This window comes from Cotesia glomerata, linkage group LG7, assembly GCF_020080835.1.
Source record: "Cotesia glomerata isolate CgM1 linkage group LG7, MPM_Cglom_v2.3, whole genome shotgun sequence".
NCBI lineage: Eukaryota > Metazoa > Arthropoda > Insecta > Hymenoptera > Braconidae > Cotesia > Cotesia glomerata.
Window position 1 is genome coordinate 18,146,979 of NC_058164.1, and position 20,232 is coordinate 18,167,210.

Here is a 20,232-nt window from a genome sequence, read left to right on the forward strand (position 1 = left end):
AACAATGTTAATTCATAATATTTTATTAATATAATTCCTGTTAATGTTATATTTAATATCTTTATCAATTAACATTTTTATTATTAACTAAAAACTTTATCGTATGTTGATTGATCAAATATCACTGTTGTTGAAATAATCAAATATTGTTATCGTTTAAATCTATATAAATTTTACTTAATGTTATTTTTTACTAAATAAGCACTTTTTTTTAATATTTAACCAATTTTTTTTTTACTTTTTTGTTACTTTTCTTATTATATTTTGAATCTCTAGTATTTCACATACTATTGTTGTCTAACAATAATTCTATATTTTAATTTTAAATATTTTAATTTTGAAATATAATAAGAAAAGTTACAAAAATGTTGAAAAAAATTTGTTAAATATAAATAAAAGAAGGAGTTATTTAGTAAAAAAAAAAAAAAAAAAAAAAAAAAAACCAAGTGAAATTTATACAGAGTTTAATGATGATAATATCTGATTATTTAAACAACAGTGATATTAGATCGTTTAATTACGATAAAGTTTTTAGTTAATAATGAAAATGTTCATTAATAACGATTTAAAATATAATATTCAAAATAAATATGATAATAAAATATTAAGAATTAACATTGTAGCTTAAATTGAAAAATACAAAACAAAGCATTGAACGAGATTTATAACGACTAAAATAATAAACATTAGTAAGTAATTTGAATATAAAACTTTTATTTATTTATTTAAATTTTAATATAAAATTTAAACTTCTTTATTTAAACTTTAAATAAACAAATTAAGATCTTACATTAAAATTACTGACCAACATTTATTATTTAAGTCGATGTAAATCTAATTCAATAATTTGTTTTTTATGTTTCAATTTAAGCAGCTATGTTCATTCATAATAATTTATTATATTATTTTTAATGTAATATTTAAGGACTTAAACAATTAACAATTTTATTATTATCAAATATTATTATTGTTTAAATCTATATAAATTTCACTTAGTTTTTTTTTTTAGCTCTATAAGTAATTTTTTTTGTAATATTTAACAAATTTTTTTCTTCACTTTTTTGTTATTTTTCTTATGATAATTTTAATCTCTAGTAACTTACATACTATTGTTATCTATCAATCGTTTTATATTTAAATTTTAAAATATATAATAAGAAAAGTTACAAAATAGGAAAAAAAAAGTGCTAAACATAAAGAAAAAAAGGACTTATTTAGTAAACCAAAAGTAAATGAAATTTATATAAATTCAAATGATGATAATATCTGATTATTTAAACAACAGTGATATTTGATGGTTTAATTATGATATAGTTTTTAAGTGATAATTAAAATGTTAATTTTATAAATTAAATTTATAAAGATTTTAAACATTATATTGAAAATAAGTATAATAATAAGATGGTAATTAACATAGTTACTTATATTAAAAAATAAAAAAAAACTGTTGAACAAGATTTATAATGAGTAAAATGATATATTATATTACTAAGTAATTTTGATGTAAAATTTTAATTTGTTTATTTAAATATAGAAAGATTGTTAGATAACAATAATATGTGAATCACTAGAGATTTTAAATATAATTAGAAAAATAACAAAAAAGCAATTAAAAAAAAAAAAAAAAAATCGCGATCCATCAAAAGCAAGAATACTAGCTTAAATTAGAAATATAATAACTAAGCATTAAGTAAAATGATAATAATATATTATTAATTATACTTTTATTTTTATAAGTAACAACTTACTTTCAGTCTTGTCAATTTTTAAATTAAAAATTTTTTAATGTATTATTGCAATAAATGACTCGATATATAGTTGATAAAATGAAAGAGACATCCATAATTTTCCCTTTTTCAAAACACAACTTATTTTTATTAGTACTTGCATTCTTATCTGATATCTTTCTTACATATTTCTATTATTAATTTTTTATGTTTAATTGTTATTACTTTGATCTATATAACGAGCTAAGGTCATGTTAAGTTCGTATACAGATTATCGTTTATTGGAATTTCTATCTTATTTTTACTTGTTACATTCAAAGAAGATATACATACTCTCGTTATAAGATTGATGGAAAATGAAGATCGCCAAGTTATTAATTATTCTGTAAAACCGTCTGTCTTATTATTAAAGAGTTGTTTCTTCTATGACTATCATGAGATATTTCTTATTTTAATCATAAATTAATAAATAAAAAATTTTTATTAAACATTTAATAAAGTGGATGAAAACATTTGAAATATTTTTTGACATCAATTAATATACGTATATTTTATAAAATGTAATCATATATAAATTATACTTATTACTATCATAATTAAATTCATTATAATAAATTATAATATAGTAAATTATTATTATATAATCATATATAAATTAATAAAAACTGAAATTGGTTCTGCAGATTGCACCAATTTCCTTATGACATACGGTCTGCCATCTATCAGATCTTTAGTGAATAAAAATTCGAAAAATACCTCGGCATTCACCAGTACCGCCATCTCTGACCGCCAACAACATCTTATTACAATTACTTACAATTGAATTATTTATAAAATTATGACCCAATGTTTATTTAAAATTTCCTGCCGAATTTTCGGAATATTACAAATAAACAAATACTTGTTTACGTTAAAAATATTGTTTAGAAGCGCTAACGATTTCAGTTGTTACATTTTATACACACAAATTTGAAATATTGATGAAATACTAATCACATATCGATCGATAAATAAATCTGTAATTTTTATTGCATAAAATTTACAAAATTTAATTCGTTAGCCCATTATTACATTATTTTGAACATCCATGCAAATTTTTAGGTCATTATATTAAGGGCAACATATAAATAAATTTATTTAAAAAAATTCATCAAATGTCGGTCATAAATCTGCACCCGTGTCCCCTTAACTGAAAAATTTTTCGTATCAAGATAATAAAATAAAAGCGACATAACCTCTTTCAGAGAGCCCGGGAAAAAATGATCAGGACTGATCAGACCTGTTCATATCTGATCAGGCCTGAAATTAGACCTGAGCAGACCTGTTCATATCTGATCAGGCCTGAAATTAGACCTGAGCAGGCCTGTTCATGTATGATCAGGCCTGAAATTATACCTGATCAGACCTGTTCATGCCTGTTCATGTCTGAAGCATTAAATACGCTCAGACCTGATCAGACCTGTTCATGCCTGCTCATGTCTGTTCATGTCTGAAGCGTTAAATTCGTTCAGACCTGATCAGACCTGTTCATGCCTGCTCATGCCTGCTCATGTCTGTTCATGTCTGAAGCGTTAAATACGTTCAGACCTGATCAGACCTGTTCATGCCTGCTCATGTCTGTTCATGTCTGAAGCGTTAAATCCGTTCAGACCTGTTCATGCCTGCTCATGCCTGTTCATGTCTGAAGCATTAAATACGCTCAGACCTGATCAGACCTGTTCATGCCTGCTCATGTCTGTTCATGTCTGAAGCGTTAAATACGTTCAGATCTGATCAGACCTGTTCATGCCTGCTCATGTCTGTTCATGTCTGAAGCCTTAAATACGCTCAGACCTGATCAGACCTGTCCATGTCTGATATCTAGCCAACACTGAGAGACAATTTTTATTTAATAGTAATTAAATTTTATTACTATTTAATAAAACGTTTATTTGGCTAATCCCAAATAAAAATTTATTAAATATTAATTAAATTTCCTTAAATACTAATAAAATTTTATTAAATACTAATAAATGTTTCTTAGTATGTAATGAATATTTATCTACATGTAATATAAAGAAAATTCATTAATCAACTAACTAACAAGTATTGATCAGTAATTAATTGAATAAATAATTAAGTAAAATTGAATTTTGTCGGAACTATATTTTGAAATACAAAGTCTACAACTGTTGTTATCCGAGTGGATGTTAATTTTTATGCACTTAAATTTAAAAATTTCACAAATGAATCGATAAGAGTTAGACATTATTTAATAAAATGAAAACAGAAGCAGAAAACCAGACAATGTAGAGACGCATTTGTTAAAAATAACGACTATGATTTCATAAATTCAATCGAATATTTATTTATTTTTATTATTTAAAATCTCTACATGTGATTCGTCATGAAGTAAACAAATAGGTTAGGTTAGGATGTCTTGTTAAAAAATCTTAATACTATTTATTAAAAGACTTTACTGTGAAAATATATTTGAATATATTATAATTAATTGATGAATATTAATTTTTTTTTTTTTGAGATTATTTCTTTTAATGACTTAATATTCGTATTAATGACAGCAAACGAAAGCGTCGTTCGTGATTATTTTAATAAACACATATTAGTATTTAAGAAAATTTTATTAAATACTTATGAAATTTTATTAAATACTAATATAATTTTATTTATATGAACTATAATTTTATTAATATTAACTAAATTTTTTTTCAAGTCCAAATAAACTGTTTTATTACTATTGAATAAAAATTCTCTCTCAGTGTAGAACCATATGTTAATGGAGCGAAAAAATACATAGCCGTTCCGAATAAATCACTGTAATATATGATTAATTATTAATAATTAATAAATTAGGTATAGAACTCCGTTAACTATAAGGATAAATCATGTATAAAATTTGAATTACTTGAAGTAGCTCGAAAGATACTCTCAAGTTAAGATGAATCATTTGGTCAAGAGGTAAAGTGTCAGTCTGAAGAGCGCGAGGTGTACGGTTCGAATCCCCGTCGGCACCGATTTTTTTATGGACCTGATCGAGTCAGACATGAACAGATCTGATCAGGCCTGAACATGCCTGGCCAGGGCTGATAAGACCAGGTCATATTTCATACCTGATCAGACCTGAAGACTCATGCCTGTTCATGTCTGATCAGATCTGATCATTTTTTCCCGGGAGGGTAATTTTTTTCCAACTAATTCACTTAACACATCACCAATCAAGTACACTGTTTTCACCATTATGGTCACAAAATTTATAACTAATATATTTTAACTAATTAAATTAATAATATAACGGATTGAAAAAACAGTCAGTATCAATGAACAAAGACAATGACGAGAAGATATAGTAAAGCGTTGAGAGCAAAGCAACTAAATGAAGTTAGTACCGAACAACCAGGCTTACCAACACAGAGCTTATTAGCTACAACACTGAAATTAAATGAGTATAATACTCTGTACCGACAGAGCTAAATAAAGCTCTGTTGATATTTTTCAAATAAAAAACATTTGATCGAGTTTTATAGTAGATTTAATTGATTTAACGTATTTACAGAATTTTCATATTATTTTGAATAATATGCAATGATGAGTGTTTGATGAGTTTGTGTAATAAGGAACTTTACATTTTCCTCTTACAAAAATTTATAAATTTTATAAAATATAAAATAAATTTGTTATAAGAAAGACCAAAAAATCATTTATGTGACATTTTTAACGTTTATATTTATATATTAGTGCATTTCGTGAGTTAAGTATTGAATTAATTAGTAAAAAAAAAAAGTTTACAGTCTCAGGTTAACGGAATTGAAGTAATTTAACATAAAGAATAATAAAAATATAGCATGTGATATTTTTTTTGTAATTTTATTGGAAAATATTTGAAATTTTTTATTAGTGTTATCTTTGACCGCGGATATCTTTGAAGCCGTTAATCTGAGGAACTTTGGTCTTCAAACGTTTTTTGTAGAGCGTAAAATTTCCTACTAATATCATTTTTCAGATTGTTGTTACGATGAACCGTTCCAAAGTAATAAAAATTAAAAAATTAAAAAAAATTTTTCCCGTGTTATTTAAATGGAAAATAAAGAAATGGATACAGGCAAATCTTACTATTCATATTAAGAGCTCACATGGGCGCCAAAATTTTTGTTTTTAGGTATACTATCAATTTTTAGACACCAAAAGAAAAAAAAAAATTCGTCTTTTTTTGAAACACCCTAGTATAGGTCGCTTAAAAATGTGAGCTCTGATGTAGTGGAAGACTTTGTGCTTGCGTATGATACTTTGGTGTTTGACAATGAATTAATTCTAGACTCCAAACTTGATGCCTTCAACCGGATGGTTAGTGATTTGTTAGACTATGTAGCGCCAGCTAGAGTTATGACTGTTAAACGGCCTCCGGTGCCGTGGTTAACCCTTTAATGTTCTGGAAGCGCAATGAATCTCAGTGTGAGCTGTTAGGGGAGAGAGCCAATTATAGTCAGTTATGCCGTTGTGTGAAAGACGATTTAGTTGTAGTAGTGTGTCCATGCGTCCCCTTCTAATACTTTTCTGGCCCCCTCTCTACGAAAAAGACTATAGCTCTCTCACTTAAAGAAAAAGACATATGACTTGAATTAAGAGTGGGGATTCAAGGCCGAACATTAAAGGGTTAAATGCCGATCTACGGGATTTAAAAAAAGATAGAGATGCTTGCTATCGAGCTGCAAAGTGCCATAACTCAGCATCAATGTTTGATAGGTACGTGTGTTTGCGTCGTGATTTTAAGAAAGAGCTCGCTGCAGCGAAAGACTCTTATCCTAATTCGAAGTTTAAAGCGTTTGGGGGCACGAAGCTCTTCTGGAGAGAATTAGATAGGCTGGGGCTAACAGAGAGGGGATCGCAATTGCATGAGGGTCTGAGCTTGGATCCAATGGTAGTAAATATGCACTTTGCGTCGGTGTCAGGAGGTGTGCCACTACCGAGTTTCAACGAGTCCTTAGCTGGTACTCATTTTGTGCCTATTGAAGATCAGTTTAGTCTGAACGAAACTAATTCATTGAGTGTTAAAAGTGCGGTGAGTCGGATTTTGACGCATGCAAGGGGAGTGGACGGAGTGTCGATACAGGAATATAAAGCTTTGCTAAGTGGTCTCTTACCGTTTATTGTGATTTTGTTTAATTCTTCAATTGCTGATGGCGTGTTTTCGTCATTGTGGAAGCGTTCTTTGGTTAAGCCGCTGCCAAAAACTAGGCACCCATCGACACCGTCTGAATATCGTCCAATTGCGCTGCTTTGCTCATTATCAAAAGTGCTTGAAAGAATTGTATACGACCAAGTTGTTAAATACTTAGCAGATTGTAATCTATTAGATAACAGGCAAACTGGTTTTAAGGAAGGCATGGGGACGCAGACTGCTGTCTTGAGGCTAGCTGACGACATTAGGCTAGGAATGGAGCAAAAAGAAGTTACCATTGCTGTATTTTTTGATTTCACGAAGGCCTTCGATAGCGTCAATCATTTGTTATTAATTTCTAAGCTAGTTAAATTAGGTTTTTTCTATAATACAGTAAAATGGTTCCATTCCTACTTAAAGGATCGAAAGCAGTCAGTCTTTACTGACAGTGGTAGATCAGAATGGGCTGATGTTAATGCTGGAGTCCCTCAGGGCAGTATTTTAGGTCCTTTGCTCTTCTCGATGTTTATAAATGATCTATCTACATGTTTTGAATATTGCAATTATTTATTGTATGCGGATGATCTTGTTATCTACATGCGTTGTGGTATAGATGACTTGCGAGAATGTCTGAGATATCTCAATGAAGACATTCAACGTATTGCAAACTGGTGCTCGCTAAACAAGCTTTGTATTAATAGGTCAAAAACAAAAGCCATGTATTTTAGAAGCTCGATAAATGTTTGTAAAATTAACAATGTGAATGCGCATGATCTTAAGTGATAGCTAGTGTCAAGAATGATAGCTAGTGTCAAGAAGCGCTCAGCAATTGCATTGTATTGATTAAGAATGAATGACTCAAATCTTAGTCCTCAATTAAAACGAAAGCTGGTAACAGCACTTGTATTGCCTATTTTTGACTATTGTGCGTGTGTATTAACGAATATCTGAGCTTAAGAGATCATTGGTCGTCTCGCTAAATAATTGCGTTAGGTTTATATTTCGAATAAAACGATATGAGCATATAACTGAGCATCGGCGGCGTCTTGATTGGCTAATGCCTCGTGATCGCCGATTACAGTTAATCTCATGCGAGTTCTATAAGGCTTTATGTCTTATGAGGCCTGGTCTTTTTGAAGATAAGCTAGAGCTGAAAACAAACATTGCTACGCGGCGAGATTTAAGTAAGACTGATACGCAAAAAGTGCCCTTTGCGAGAACAACGACGTATCAGCGTTCGTTTATCGTAACGGGCTGTAATTTTTGGAACTCGCTTCCAATTGAGGTCACATCAGCTGCCACCAGTGCAGCCAGATTACGGGATTTTTTACTACTACCCAAGCACTAAACGCACGCTGAAAATCCGGCGATCTGGCAGCAGTGGCTGCCACATTGGAGGAATTTCGCAATGTTTGTTTCCGGTTCTTGCAACGCTTGGAGCAAGTCAATGAGCATGAGTGAGTGTTAAATTTGAAAGATGCGGTTTGATGGTGAGGTTTGAAAATGTCCTATAATTACTATTACTACTGCTATTGTTATTTTTGTTAATAACTTTTCTTTAAGATCCCTAGCGGTTTTGTAAATGCCGAAAAAATGTCGCAATTATACAGTATTAATGCGGTATTTTTTCAGCATTTTTTCGGTTGTTTTGGTCAATTTTTTTATCGAAAAATTACGGAACATTTACCGTAAAAATGCGATACATTTACGCTGAAAATGCGGCATATTGACGGTAATAAGGCGGTAAAATGACTGTATTAAAACCATATTTAAAAAATGGTGTCAAATTAAATAATGCTCGGACTGGGATTCGAACCCAGAACCTCCTGGGGACATGTCGGCTGCTCTACCATTTGAGCTACCCGGTCTATACCATATTTTTTTTTTGCTTATTCTATATATATTAAGCTACACCGTCCATCTTACGATAAGCATATTTAAAATTAAATAATATAATTATATATGTGAAACAATATAACTTTTCGATTTTAGAAAACTTGCAATTTTCTAAGTGAGAAATTAAAAATTGAAATTAAAATTAGAATATATTTACTTAACATATGTATTATTTTATATTAATTATCGCTAAATACTTAATTAAAAAATAATATTCTACATATTTTTTATTAAAAAATAGTATTTGTTTTTGCAAAGTAGCGATGGAGAATAAAAAGCAAAATTTGAAATTTTTCATTTTATTCATTTCTAACATAGAAGTAAACTAAAAATAAAACTAAATCTTTAATAATTGTCCATTATGTTAGAAAATATTCGGCAAAATTACTGTATTATTACGGTAATTATTTGGAATTTTTTGGGTAAAATTTGGGCATTAATGCGGTAATTGTATAGTATATCCGAACAAAAACAGTTTCACTGTAAAAAAATCGCGCCAAGTCCACGTTCATAAGACTATTAAGAAAAAAAAATTTGTTTTTTTCTTTACAAAAATATATAAAATAAAAAAATTAAAAATCCAAGTAACCGATATGATTGTTTATGATTTTCGGAAATTAAAAAATTTTGTTACAAATTTAAAAATTAAAAAAAGTTTGGAACGTATTTAGTGTGCGCGGTTGCAAAAATTAAAAAAAAATTGAAATACACAATGACGCACACCAAGTACGTTCCAAAATTTTTTCTTAATTTTTAAATTTATAACAAAATTTTTTAATTTCCGAAAATCATAAACAATCATATCGGTTACTTGATTTTTAATTTTTTATTTTATATATTTTGTAAAGAAAAAAACAAATTTTTTTTCTTAATAGTCTTATGAACGTGGACTTTGCGCGATTTTTTACAATGAATCTGTTTTTGTTCGGATTTTAGTATTTTTTGTAATTATAATAAAAATTTATAATTGGTACCAACTTAATTAAATCTCGCGTTGGTTGCATTTTTTATAGCAAACTATCCCCTTGAAACTACAGTTTATGTAAAAATAATTCCAGAGCACCCTGGCGGGTGTAGATGCAAGCTATTGAAATATCTATTTTTAACTGTAGTTTCCCATCTAATGAAGGATTACTATGCATTCTCGAATTATTTAGTCTGTGGCAGATCACTTTGCCCATCGAAAAAAAAGTCAGGATCGAAATTTTTGCGTTGCTATAGTTTGTGCTGATTAAATTTAATAATTTCAAGTAGATTAATTGTTATAAGTGAATATAATTAATTAATAACAGTCAAATAAAGTATGAATTACTGTTATAATATACAATTTAGGAAAAAAAAGTACCGTAGAATTAATTAAAATTTTGCAACCTCAAAATACCGTTCTGCTTACAGTAAACACAGTCGGTAGTCTGGCGCTCCGTTTATAGCAGACTTGAACGGAACTTGGCGCCAGATTCTACCGAATCTGTGGATTTTTGGTAACTGTACAGTATAAGTGCAGTATATATACTGGATAACTACAGTATAAAAAATGGCCAAAACAACTATAGTTTAACCGCATTATTACCGAATTATAACGGTAAATATACGGCATGAGCATAAATGCCGAAAAATTACGGTATTTTTACGGCATTATCAAAACCGCGAGGGATTGCTATTATTATTACTAGTTTATTATATTGACTACTATTAAGTAAGTGTGTTTTTCTTATAACTACTTTTGTAAGAAATATGGTCACAGGGAGCTAAGCTCCATGACCGAGAAATAAATAAATAAATAAATTTGCAAAAACGGTAAATAATATTTGAAAATTAAAAATTAATGTTTTTAACCAGTTTTAAAAATATTTATGTCAAATTATATCAAATTATTATTATTGATAATATTAATAATTAATATTAATTATTAATAAATGAATTAAAAATAACTATAAACGATAAATTAATAAAATAATAATAAAAAATAATAAAATAATGAATATTAATTATAAATAATAATAATTATATCAATTATCAAATTATAATATCAATTTTTGATTATCAATGTATTAATAGTATTGAAGTACTTATTCTTTGTTAAAATAATTTTTGAATATTTAAAATTTTTTAATTTTCAAACACAAAACAATGATAATTCAGTGATAATAATTCAATTCAATTTATAAAAAAATGCAATTTTTCATCAATGTTTCTTTATGACGTTATCACGTAAAACTATCGTTCGTAAACCGACTTTACAGACAATCAATTTTTTTTAACTGTTCATTTTTAGTAGATTTCATAAAAATCTAACTATTGCAGCCGTCCTCATGGCGTAACTTTTGAATAATTTAGTCATTTTCTAACTCAGTTTGTCGAGCTGAGTCAGAAAATGTAGTTCGTTCAAAAGTTTATATATATATATATATATATATATATATATATATATATATATATATATATATATATATATATATATATATATATATATATATTTATACGATATAACGCGGCTTGTCAGCACGATAGCGTTCTCAATTTATATCCGATTCTTCTCAAACTCAACGTGCTTTATCTATCGGTAAATACTAAGGTTAAGTTTGAAGATGAGCTAAATCGGGCGAGTAATTTGGAAATGACAGGATTTTGAAATTTTGAAAATCGAAAAAATTGATGCTTTTACCACTTCAACTTAGTATAATTACTGAACTAGACAAGATATCAAAATTCGGTAAAATGCATCTTAAAGCTCTTTTAATAAGCTTCAATTTTCACTACTTAGAAGTGGTAATAGTTTCAATATTACTCCTTTTAGAGTTCGTTCAATGAAACAGTTTTACTGTTGTAGCCGTTTTGTTAGAATTATTGGCTGTATTATAGTATAAATATGATTTATAGTATAAAAAAATACGATATAGATTTGTTTATCATGATATCAATCAGTCTTTTGTGTAATTTATTCTGGGGTAGATCGTTTGTAATTCTGTCACACAGGTTTCCACATCACCCATGAGGTACTAGTGTACAAGAATGCGTTCCCATTTTTTTACATGGCGGGTCCCCAGTAGGCCTAAACGATGAAATAATTTTCAGTAGTTTTTTTTTTTCGATATCCAATTTCTTTTTTTAATTAAATTCATTTATTCAATTGAATTCATTTATTACTTTTATACTTTTTATATTTTTTCTCATGTATTTTCTCTCATTTCTTAATGTTTTTATTTATTTTTACTTCTTTATTCATTATTCTTATTCATTATTCATTATTTTTCGTTATTTGTACTCAAAAATAATTTTGAATATTTTTGTAATCCTTTTTATTCAAAATTATTTTTACTTTTTCCTTGTTAATTACTACTATAAACTTATGAAGCAAATAATTCAAGGATGAGTCAAAAGAGTTTTGACAAATGTTTCTTAACATACATATTATTTTGAATGGTAAATAAACAACACAATTTCTTATTTAAAAAATTTCATAACGTACCTGATCCTGATTATTTTCGAGAAGTTATTCTTTTGTCTGCATTTTTAACTGGTTTCGCTATCGGAGAGAAAAGGTGCTTTCAATAGATTATAAGTGATAAACGATTTACTGGCACTGTCCCAATTGATCTATATATACAACTTTTTTTGAATATTGCTGTTCAAAGAATCTTTTACCTGACTATATATGATCAAAAACTTTTTCCGTTATCTATATTTCATTTTTTATTCATAGTTCTTCAATTCACTATATAATTTACCGATTAATACGTCTTACAATTAACGAGCTATATTTGCAATGAAATTATAGGTTTAAAAAAAAATAATATTACACCAAAAATATTATTACCAGTAACCTATCCGAAATTCTATTTTCTATAATAATGTTAAAATAATGGCATTAAATATTAATAATCAAAATATTGAAATAATTACACTCAAATTGATTCTTAACTTATCTACATTGATTTGTATCGAATTAAACTATTTTCGTATATTTCACGAATATATTTTTTATATATATATTTTTATATATATATATATTTTTATATATATTTTTTATATAATATTTTAGTCCAGTAAAGAAAAGTTTTAAATCGACATTTTTTTCGGAAGCCTAATTCTGGATCATATTTTCAGTTTTTTATGTAGAATAAGGATACATAGTCAAAAAATCAAAAATTAGCTTTCAGGGATTGTAAAAAAAATAAAAACTACCCCCAGAACAGCTTTTTAGCCATTTTCTTCGAAAATATAATTTTTAGAGAAAAAACATTCAAACAAAATTGATAGATAATAAAAAAATCTACAAATTTGTCCATTATCACTTTCCTCGTAAATGCAATAGAAAAAAAGATATTTGCATCTAAAAATTGCAATTGAGCCTGCTGCTATTGATTAAGTACCCTAATTTTTAAAAATTCATAAAAAATTAACTAATTAACATTTTTTAATATTTTTTTTTTTAATCTTTTCTATTTTTCATGATTGACATTTCTAGAGAAAAAAAAATTTTTTTTAATTTTTTTTTTTAAAGTTATAAACAATTGCATTTTTTAACTTAAATTTTTTATCATTAAAATTAATAAAAAAAATTTTTTTTTCACCCACAAATTTCTTTTGAACATTTATCTTTTATGTTCATTCATTTATTTCCATTTGCCATCCACTTTTACCTGAGATTTTACCTGTATGAAATATCTATTTGAAAATTAATTGCCCCTGAGTCCACGACTTTGGGACTCGGAATAATTCATCTCTGTCACTCTTATTATGCATAAACTGTATCTGTTACTCCTACAGCAGTTGTATCCAGCTGATGCGCGGACATGCTGCGCGTTGATCGGACTGTTTTGGGCATTGTACATTTGTGTATATTTTTACTCTCTATTGTTGACTATATAACCACGTTTTTTTTTTTATAAAATCGCTGATATCGTGTTGTTATTCTTGTTTATGAACTCCAAAAATTATTGTAATAACGCAGTCAAGTAATTATATATTTCGTATAGGTACTTGTAAGTTATTTATTTGATTTTTGAAGTGTGTGTTAGTGAAACATAAAATGGAAACTGTGGAATTGTGTACTCTTTGTGATCAGACGTTTGAAAACGAGAAAGATGAAATTATTGAAGTTAAAAAAAAAGGACTCCAAACTTTAATTAACAAAAGCAAATTAAAGGACGACAATAAATATAAACTTTGGGAAAATGCGGATTCATTTCAATTCCATTCTGGTAAGTACCGTTCATTTTAATTGATGTTAGGTTAGAATCAAGGTGTGCTTAAAAATATACTGTGAAATTTTATAAATTTTGAGCTTGTTTTTATACAATTAATTTAAAATTAAAATTAAAATAATAACACAGGTCAACAAAAAAAATATTTTTTTTGGGTTTCTGTTCTCTTGCTTAAATTCTGATTCTAGACACTGAAAAACACTTAAATATTCATATTTAGTTCATAAAGTTTGCTTTGATCTGATTTATGACGATAAGTATGATTTAATTCATTTCATGAACAAAAGATGGCAGCACTTTGATTAATCCGAAAGTAAACTGTATTATTATTTGTAAGAGGCACAGTAGTGAATGTTAACTTGTTTATTACAGCTGTAACAACTATATTTGTGTAGGACTCAGTTGGAAAATGGCATCAAAACAGTGTAAAAATGATGTTGATTCATTTTGTTTTATTTGCGGTGAATTTATTAAAGTTAGAAGTAAAAAATTCGCTTTATTAACAAATTTAAAACTTTGCGAAGCCAATGAAGCCTATTTTAACCTGAAAATCAGTAATCAAAATAAAAATTGGGTGCCTCACTTCGCCTGCGTTAGTTGTAAAAATACTTTAGAAGGTAAAAAATCAAAATTTAAGATTTTTAAAATTGTCGAGCAAATTTTAATTACACCCGTTGTAATTTTGTTATTTCTAGCTTGGTATCGAGGAGAAAATCGACACATGAAGTTTGCGATGCCAAGGATTTGGAGGGAACCTAGTGATCACGTCCATGACTGTTATTTTTGTATGGTTAATCCAAGTAAGCGTCGATCTGGTAAAAATGCAGAAAAGATTTTTTATCCTGATCTTCCTTCATCATCATCTCCGATACCTCACGACGAAAATTAGCCTGTGCCGGCACGTTCAGGATTAGATAGCTTTGAAGTTCAAGCGTCACAAAGTTCAACAGGATCCAGTGCACCACTAACCAACACTGATGGTAGTGATTTCATGACAAAATCGCAAAGTTTTGGGCCACATTTTATTAGCTCAAGTGAATTTAATGATTTAGTACGAGACCTGAACTTATCCAAGAATAAAGCAGAGATTCTAGGTTCACGACTAAAGCAATGGAACTTGCTTGAAGATGGTGTAAAAATAACTGATCAAAGAGAGCGTCATAAAACTTTTTCATGTTTTTTTACAAAAGAAGCCGGTATTTGTTACTGCAACAACGTGACTGATTTGTTTAATGAAATCGGAATACCATTTGTAGCATCTGACTGGCGGCTTTTTATCGATAGCTCTTCAAAAAGCTTAAAAGCAGTTCTGCTCCACAATGGAAACGAATTGCCTAGTCTTCCTCTAGCACACTCTGTATTGTTAAAAGAAAGCTATGATAGTGTGAAAATCATACTAGAAAAATTAAAATACACAGAATACCAATGGTCAGTGATCGGTGATTTTAAAATGGTTGGTTTCTTGATGGGAATGCAAGGTGGATATACTAAATACCCATGTCACCTTTGTTTATGGGACAGCAGAGCTGACTCAGTTCATTATCAACAGCGTAAATGGCCTGATCGCGTCGAATTTCAGATTGGGAAACATAACGTAAAGTCGGAACCAATCGTAAAGCCTCAAAGCATATTAATGCCACCGTTACATATAAAATTAGGGCTAATGAAGCAATTCGTAAAAGCTCTGGATCCAAGCTCTAAAGCTTTCGAATATTTAAGGGGATTTTTTCCCAAATTATCTGAAGCTAAAGTTAAAGGAGGTATTTTCGTTGGACCGCAAATAAAACAAATAATGAAGAGTGATGACTTTACGAAGCTTCTCAATGCTCGTGAAAAACCAGCCTGGGAAAGTTTTAAAGCAGTAGTTGATGGATTTCTTGAGAATCATAGAGCTATTAACTATGCAGAATTGATTGAAAAAATGCTTGAAAGCTTTAAAGTTATGGGCTGCAGAATGTCTCATAAACTTCATATGCTACATTCTCATCTGGACGAATTTAAAGACAACATGGGGGCCTACTCCGAGGAACAAGGAGAACGTTTTCACCAAGATGTGATGGACTTTGAACGGCGATATCAAGGGCAGTATAACGAGAATATGATGGGAGATTACATTTGGGGCTTAGTACGAGAGAGCTCATACGAGCATAAAAGAAATACGAAAAATATTCACTTTTAGACATTAATTTCTTGTTATTTTACATCTATATATCATTTTTTATCACAAATCTTGAATAAAAAAGACTCTTCTATCTAAAAAAATGTTTTCTAATTATAATTTACAGTGGAAGTGTAGAAAAAACATAAAAATCAATCATTTTCGCCGAAAAATTGAAAAATTGTCCTAGTTTCTACAAAAGCAAACTTTAATCGGAAAAAAAATTTTTTTCCTTATTTTTGTGGTAGGAGAAACCAAAATTTAACATGTGGAAGTTAGACCCAAAAATCGTGTTGACCGGTGTAATATTTGAACCATTCTTAAATTTACCAATTTATATTAATAAATTTCTTATATTTTTTAATCAATTCATAAATATCAGCTAACTCCAAAAAGTCAAGCTTCATGATACTAAAGTTAGCCGACGTTTTTAATTATTTGATTTTTTTTTAATAATTAAATTAAAACGAAAAAATATTTTTTTAAAATTTTACTTATAGTTTTTGAAGTTTTTTACACGTGACATTTTTTTTTTATTTTTTTGTAATAATTTTTTCAATAAAAAAAAATTCTAAAAATTTTTAATTGTCGGCTAACTTAATTTTCATCAAGCTTTCATGAAATGAAAAATTAACTCTTAATTGTAAATTTTTGAAATATTACAAATTAATAAAATAATTATTAATTATTTATGTAACAGGGAACATGTTTAGTAATAATTTTGTTGTCATACAAAAGCTGGCAATAAATTAATTGAATAAATTCTCATCAAAATTATTAATATTATTTTAGCATTTTTTTTCTTTACAAAAATTTTTAACTTATGAAAGCTGTAAATAACAAAAAAAATTAATGTTGCAGTATGTCGGGTACGATATCAAGCATCGTCTAATAAAACGAAGTTCAAGCGGAGGGATAAATCACCAACGTTAGATGAACCTTCAACATCAAGTCGTGGACAAATACATGAAGACCAAATTGAGAATACTTTCAATTTTATTAATAACTGTTTAATTTGTGGAAAGAGAAACTTTCATGGTGACACTGGAACTCATGTTTTTTCTAATGATCATCAATTGAATCGATTATTAACAACTGCCAACTTATACAATGGTGATATTTTCACACAAGTTCATCAAAGATTGCAAGGAATCAATTCTCTAGTTGCAGTTAAGGCTCGTTATCATAAAAAATGTTTATACAGATTTTTTGCTGATCCAAATAAGGAACCAAAAATTCGTGAAGTTGATCCAGACATACAAGACACTTTAGATCGTGTTTACAAGTACATTGAAGAAAGCAGTGAAACAAAATTTCATTTATCTACTCTGCAAAAAATAATGGGAAATAATCTAATTACAAATACAAGGCTGTATAGAAAATTACAATCCCGGTACCAGAATGACATTCGTATAAAACAATCTCCAGGTACAGATACTATTATTTATTATAAACATAAATCAGCTGGAGCACTTTCTGATGATTGGTTCGATAATAATGAATGTTTGGATGAAACTGAGAAAAAGACAATTTTGCAAGCTGCTTCTGAAATTCTTCGACGTGAAATATTAGCTAAAAGTTATGATACTGATTCTTATCGTGCATCAGGGGATTTTCTTAACAGTATTGTAGAAGACATACCGAATTTATTAAATTATTTTCTGAGTGATCTTCTATTAAACAAAAAAAAAGACAGTGATTCTTCAGATTTTGTGAAACGCGATAATATAGCTCACGCAATTATTTCAAGTATCCGGCCTAAATCTTTTAATTCGCATCTTCAGCTAGCTATTGGTACTTACATACATAAGAAGAGCGGCTCAAGATTAATTATAGATCTACTATCAAAACTTGGAGTATGTGCTTCATACTACAATATTCAATTGTTTGAAGCGTCAACAATGATGGATCCTCCGAAAATGGTCATTGACGATGTTTTTGGGCAGTACATTTTTGATAACACAGATCATAATGCGAAAACTTTGGATGGCAAAAGAACTTTTCACTGTCTTGGAGGAATAATTGCATATACTCCGGAGGGCAATGTAACCTATGAAGGCTCTTCGAAGAAGTGCCGTAAAATGCCTTCTGCTGAACAATTAGCCCAATGCAGTTGTAACAGGGAAAATCGAACTTCCCGGGGTCATTATCGACCCCGATAATTGACGCACGGTAGGTAAGGGTTTTCCCTTACTTTTCGATTTTTGACAAGAGTTTCGACTTGTCACCGGGCGTGCTAATCAAGATTCCCCACTACTGTTCCCGGAAAATGAAGTGGGGCGTAACAATAGGAAAGTTCGAGAGCCTGAGCTGAGGGTTATAAAAGAGCGAGCACGAAAAACATCGAGGCTTTTTCCCTTCTGGAAGCCAGTGGCCTTTTGCCTTTTGTGAATCAGTGACCTTGTTGAGATTAGATAAGTCAAGAGAGTGCAGTTTTGAACGCCGACGATAGAAAGCAACTACTGAGGAGTTTATTACGGTATTTGGAATTGGACAAGCCCTGACCGGAAGCTAACATAGTGGTTTGAGACGACAAGACGTCAAGCGGCGGAGCCAGCCAAGTTGGACCGGAGTATCAGTCGTCGTTGGATAAAACAATAATTGAGTCTCTAGGTATTTTCGATTAATTTAGGCCAAAATTGATTATTAATTTAATTAAGAGGCTGAAATAATTTAAATTAATTTCTCGAGCGGTCATTTTTATATTAGCAAGTTTTGTACTTTAGAGATTCATGCGCCAAGGTCATTTAGCTAGTTTTGTTATTGGATATTTATTTTAAAAAGAATGAGATTAATAGTTTATTTGTGAATTTACTGTAGATAATTTAATCAGTAATTTATTATAGGCCTGCTGGCTATAATAAATTAATTTAGTTAATAATTTTCGGGATATAAAGAAAAGTAAATTTGAATAAGAAATGAAAATGCGTAATTAAGTCAGTGAAGGTCATTCTAGAATGTATGTAGTTAAGAGTTGTATTGAGACGCTTAGGATTCGAATAGTTGATGTTTAGAATTTTGTCTAGGAAGATTAAATTTAGTAAATCCTGTAATGAGTTCAGTAGAATTTATTAATTGAAAATATTAGTAGAAAATTTAGTAAGTGAACTAGTACAGAAATTTAGTGATTATGTAATGTAGTAAGATTTATTTGCAGTAAACAAGTGTTGACGTAAAATTTAGTAGATTACGATAGTATTGTAAAGTTTTGGAAAATTAAATTTAGGCCGGTGGATAAATGTAATTGAATTGTTTAAGTTAGAAAAGTGCTAAATCAATTATTAAATAATTGATTGAATTAAGGATAATTTATTAGATAAATTCGATAAGAAAATTTGGTGAATTTGGTAAATTTAGTTAATCTGGAGATTAAATTTATTTAAGGAAAATTGGTTAAAATTTTATTTAAGAAAATTTGAGAAATGAAGTTAACGTCCGGTGGATGATTTTATATGGAATTGAATAAGATTATATGGTATTCCGTCAGGTAGACGAGGTTGTTTATGTGAAATTAGTTCAGATAATTGAATAATTAAGAAGTTTTTATTGGGTAAAACATGTTGTTTGTTATTCCGTCAGTTGGACGAGGGTTTAAGAAATTAAGAATCTAGATGCGTAATGGTCTATGATTAAATTTAGAAATTAGGAATCTAGATGCGTAATGGTCTATGATTGAATTAGGAAATTAAGGATAGATGCGTAATGGTCTATGTAGAGTTAAGAAATTAAGAAGATAGATGCGTAATGATCTATAGTTGAAAGAATTTAAGGATATTTAGTTATAAGTTTTGGCAAGTGCCTGCGTAGGTGAGAGGTCCTCACAATTAAGTAATTGATAGGTTAATTTTAAGGGTAATATTATTAAGGAATTTTGTTAAAATAAAATTGTTTATATTGAATAAATAATTAAATTGTTAATAATTGTTTCTCAGTATTAATTTTTCAGCCTTTCTCAACTTCTCACGACCCGATCTTTCCTTCTCATGCTCCCCGGTTTCTGGGACACCGAGTATAAAATCCCAGTGGCGCCCTTTTCAAAGAGGAAAGGGGTGACCAATTGGACAGGGCTAACCACCCCGTTACACAGTT

The 20,232-nt window shown here is 29.0% G+C and overlaps 2 protein-coding genes across 2 annotated transcripts; both read left to right on the plus strand.

The window, feature by feature from the left end:
- Nucleotides 1-13,675: 13,675 nt before the first annotated feature.
- On the plus strand, nt 13,676-18,919 carry LOC123269507. The gene is made up of 2 exons (XM_044735246.1): nt 13,676-13,982; nt 17,005-18,919. Exons 1-2 carry the CDS (start codon nt 13,811-13,813, stop codon nt 18,303-18,305), a joined length of 1,473 nt encoding a protein of 490 aa, XP_044591181.1. The 5' UTR covers nt 13,676-13,810; the 3' UTR covers nt 18,306-18,919.
- LOC123269509 lies at nt 14,373-16,174 on the plus strand. Its single transcript, XM_044735247.1, has 2 exons — nt 14,373-14,602; nt 14,681-16,174. The coding sequence occupies exon 2, from the start codon at nt 14,977-14,979 to the stop codon at nt 16,162-16,164; it is 1,188 nt and encodes a 395-aa protein (XP_044591182.1). The 5' UTR covers nt 14,373-14,602; nt 14,681-14,976; the 3' UTR covers nt 16,165-16,174.
- Nucleotides 18,920-20,232: the final 1,313 nt, after the last annotated feature.

What these genes read in the sequence shown, in the direction of transcription:
- LOC123269509 (XM_044735247.1), top strand. Translation starts at nt 14,977, where the DNA reads ATGACAAAATCGCAAAGTTTTGGGCCACATTTTATTAGCTCAAGTGAA.
- LOC123269507 (XM_044735246.1), top strand. Translation starts at nt 13,811, where the DNA reads ATGGAAACTGTGGAATTGTGTACTCTTTGTGATCAGACGTTTGAAAAC. An exon ending in TTCATTTCAATTCCATTCTG is followed by an intron (nt 13,983 to 17,004) that starts GTAAGTACCGTT and finishes TTAATGTTGCAG; the next exon opens with TATGTCGGGTACGATATCAA.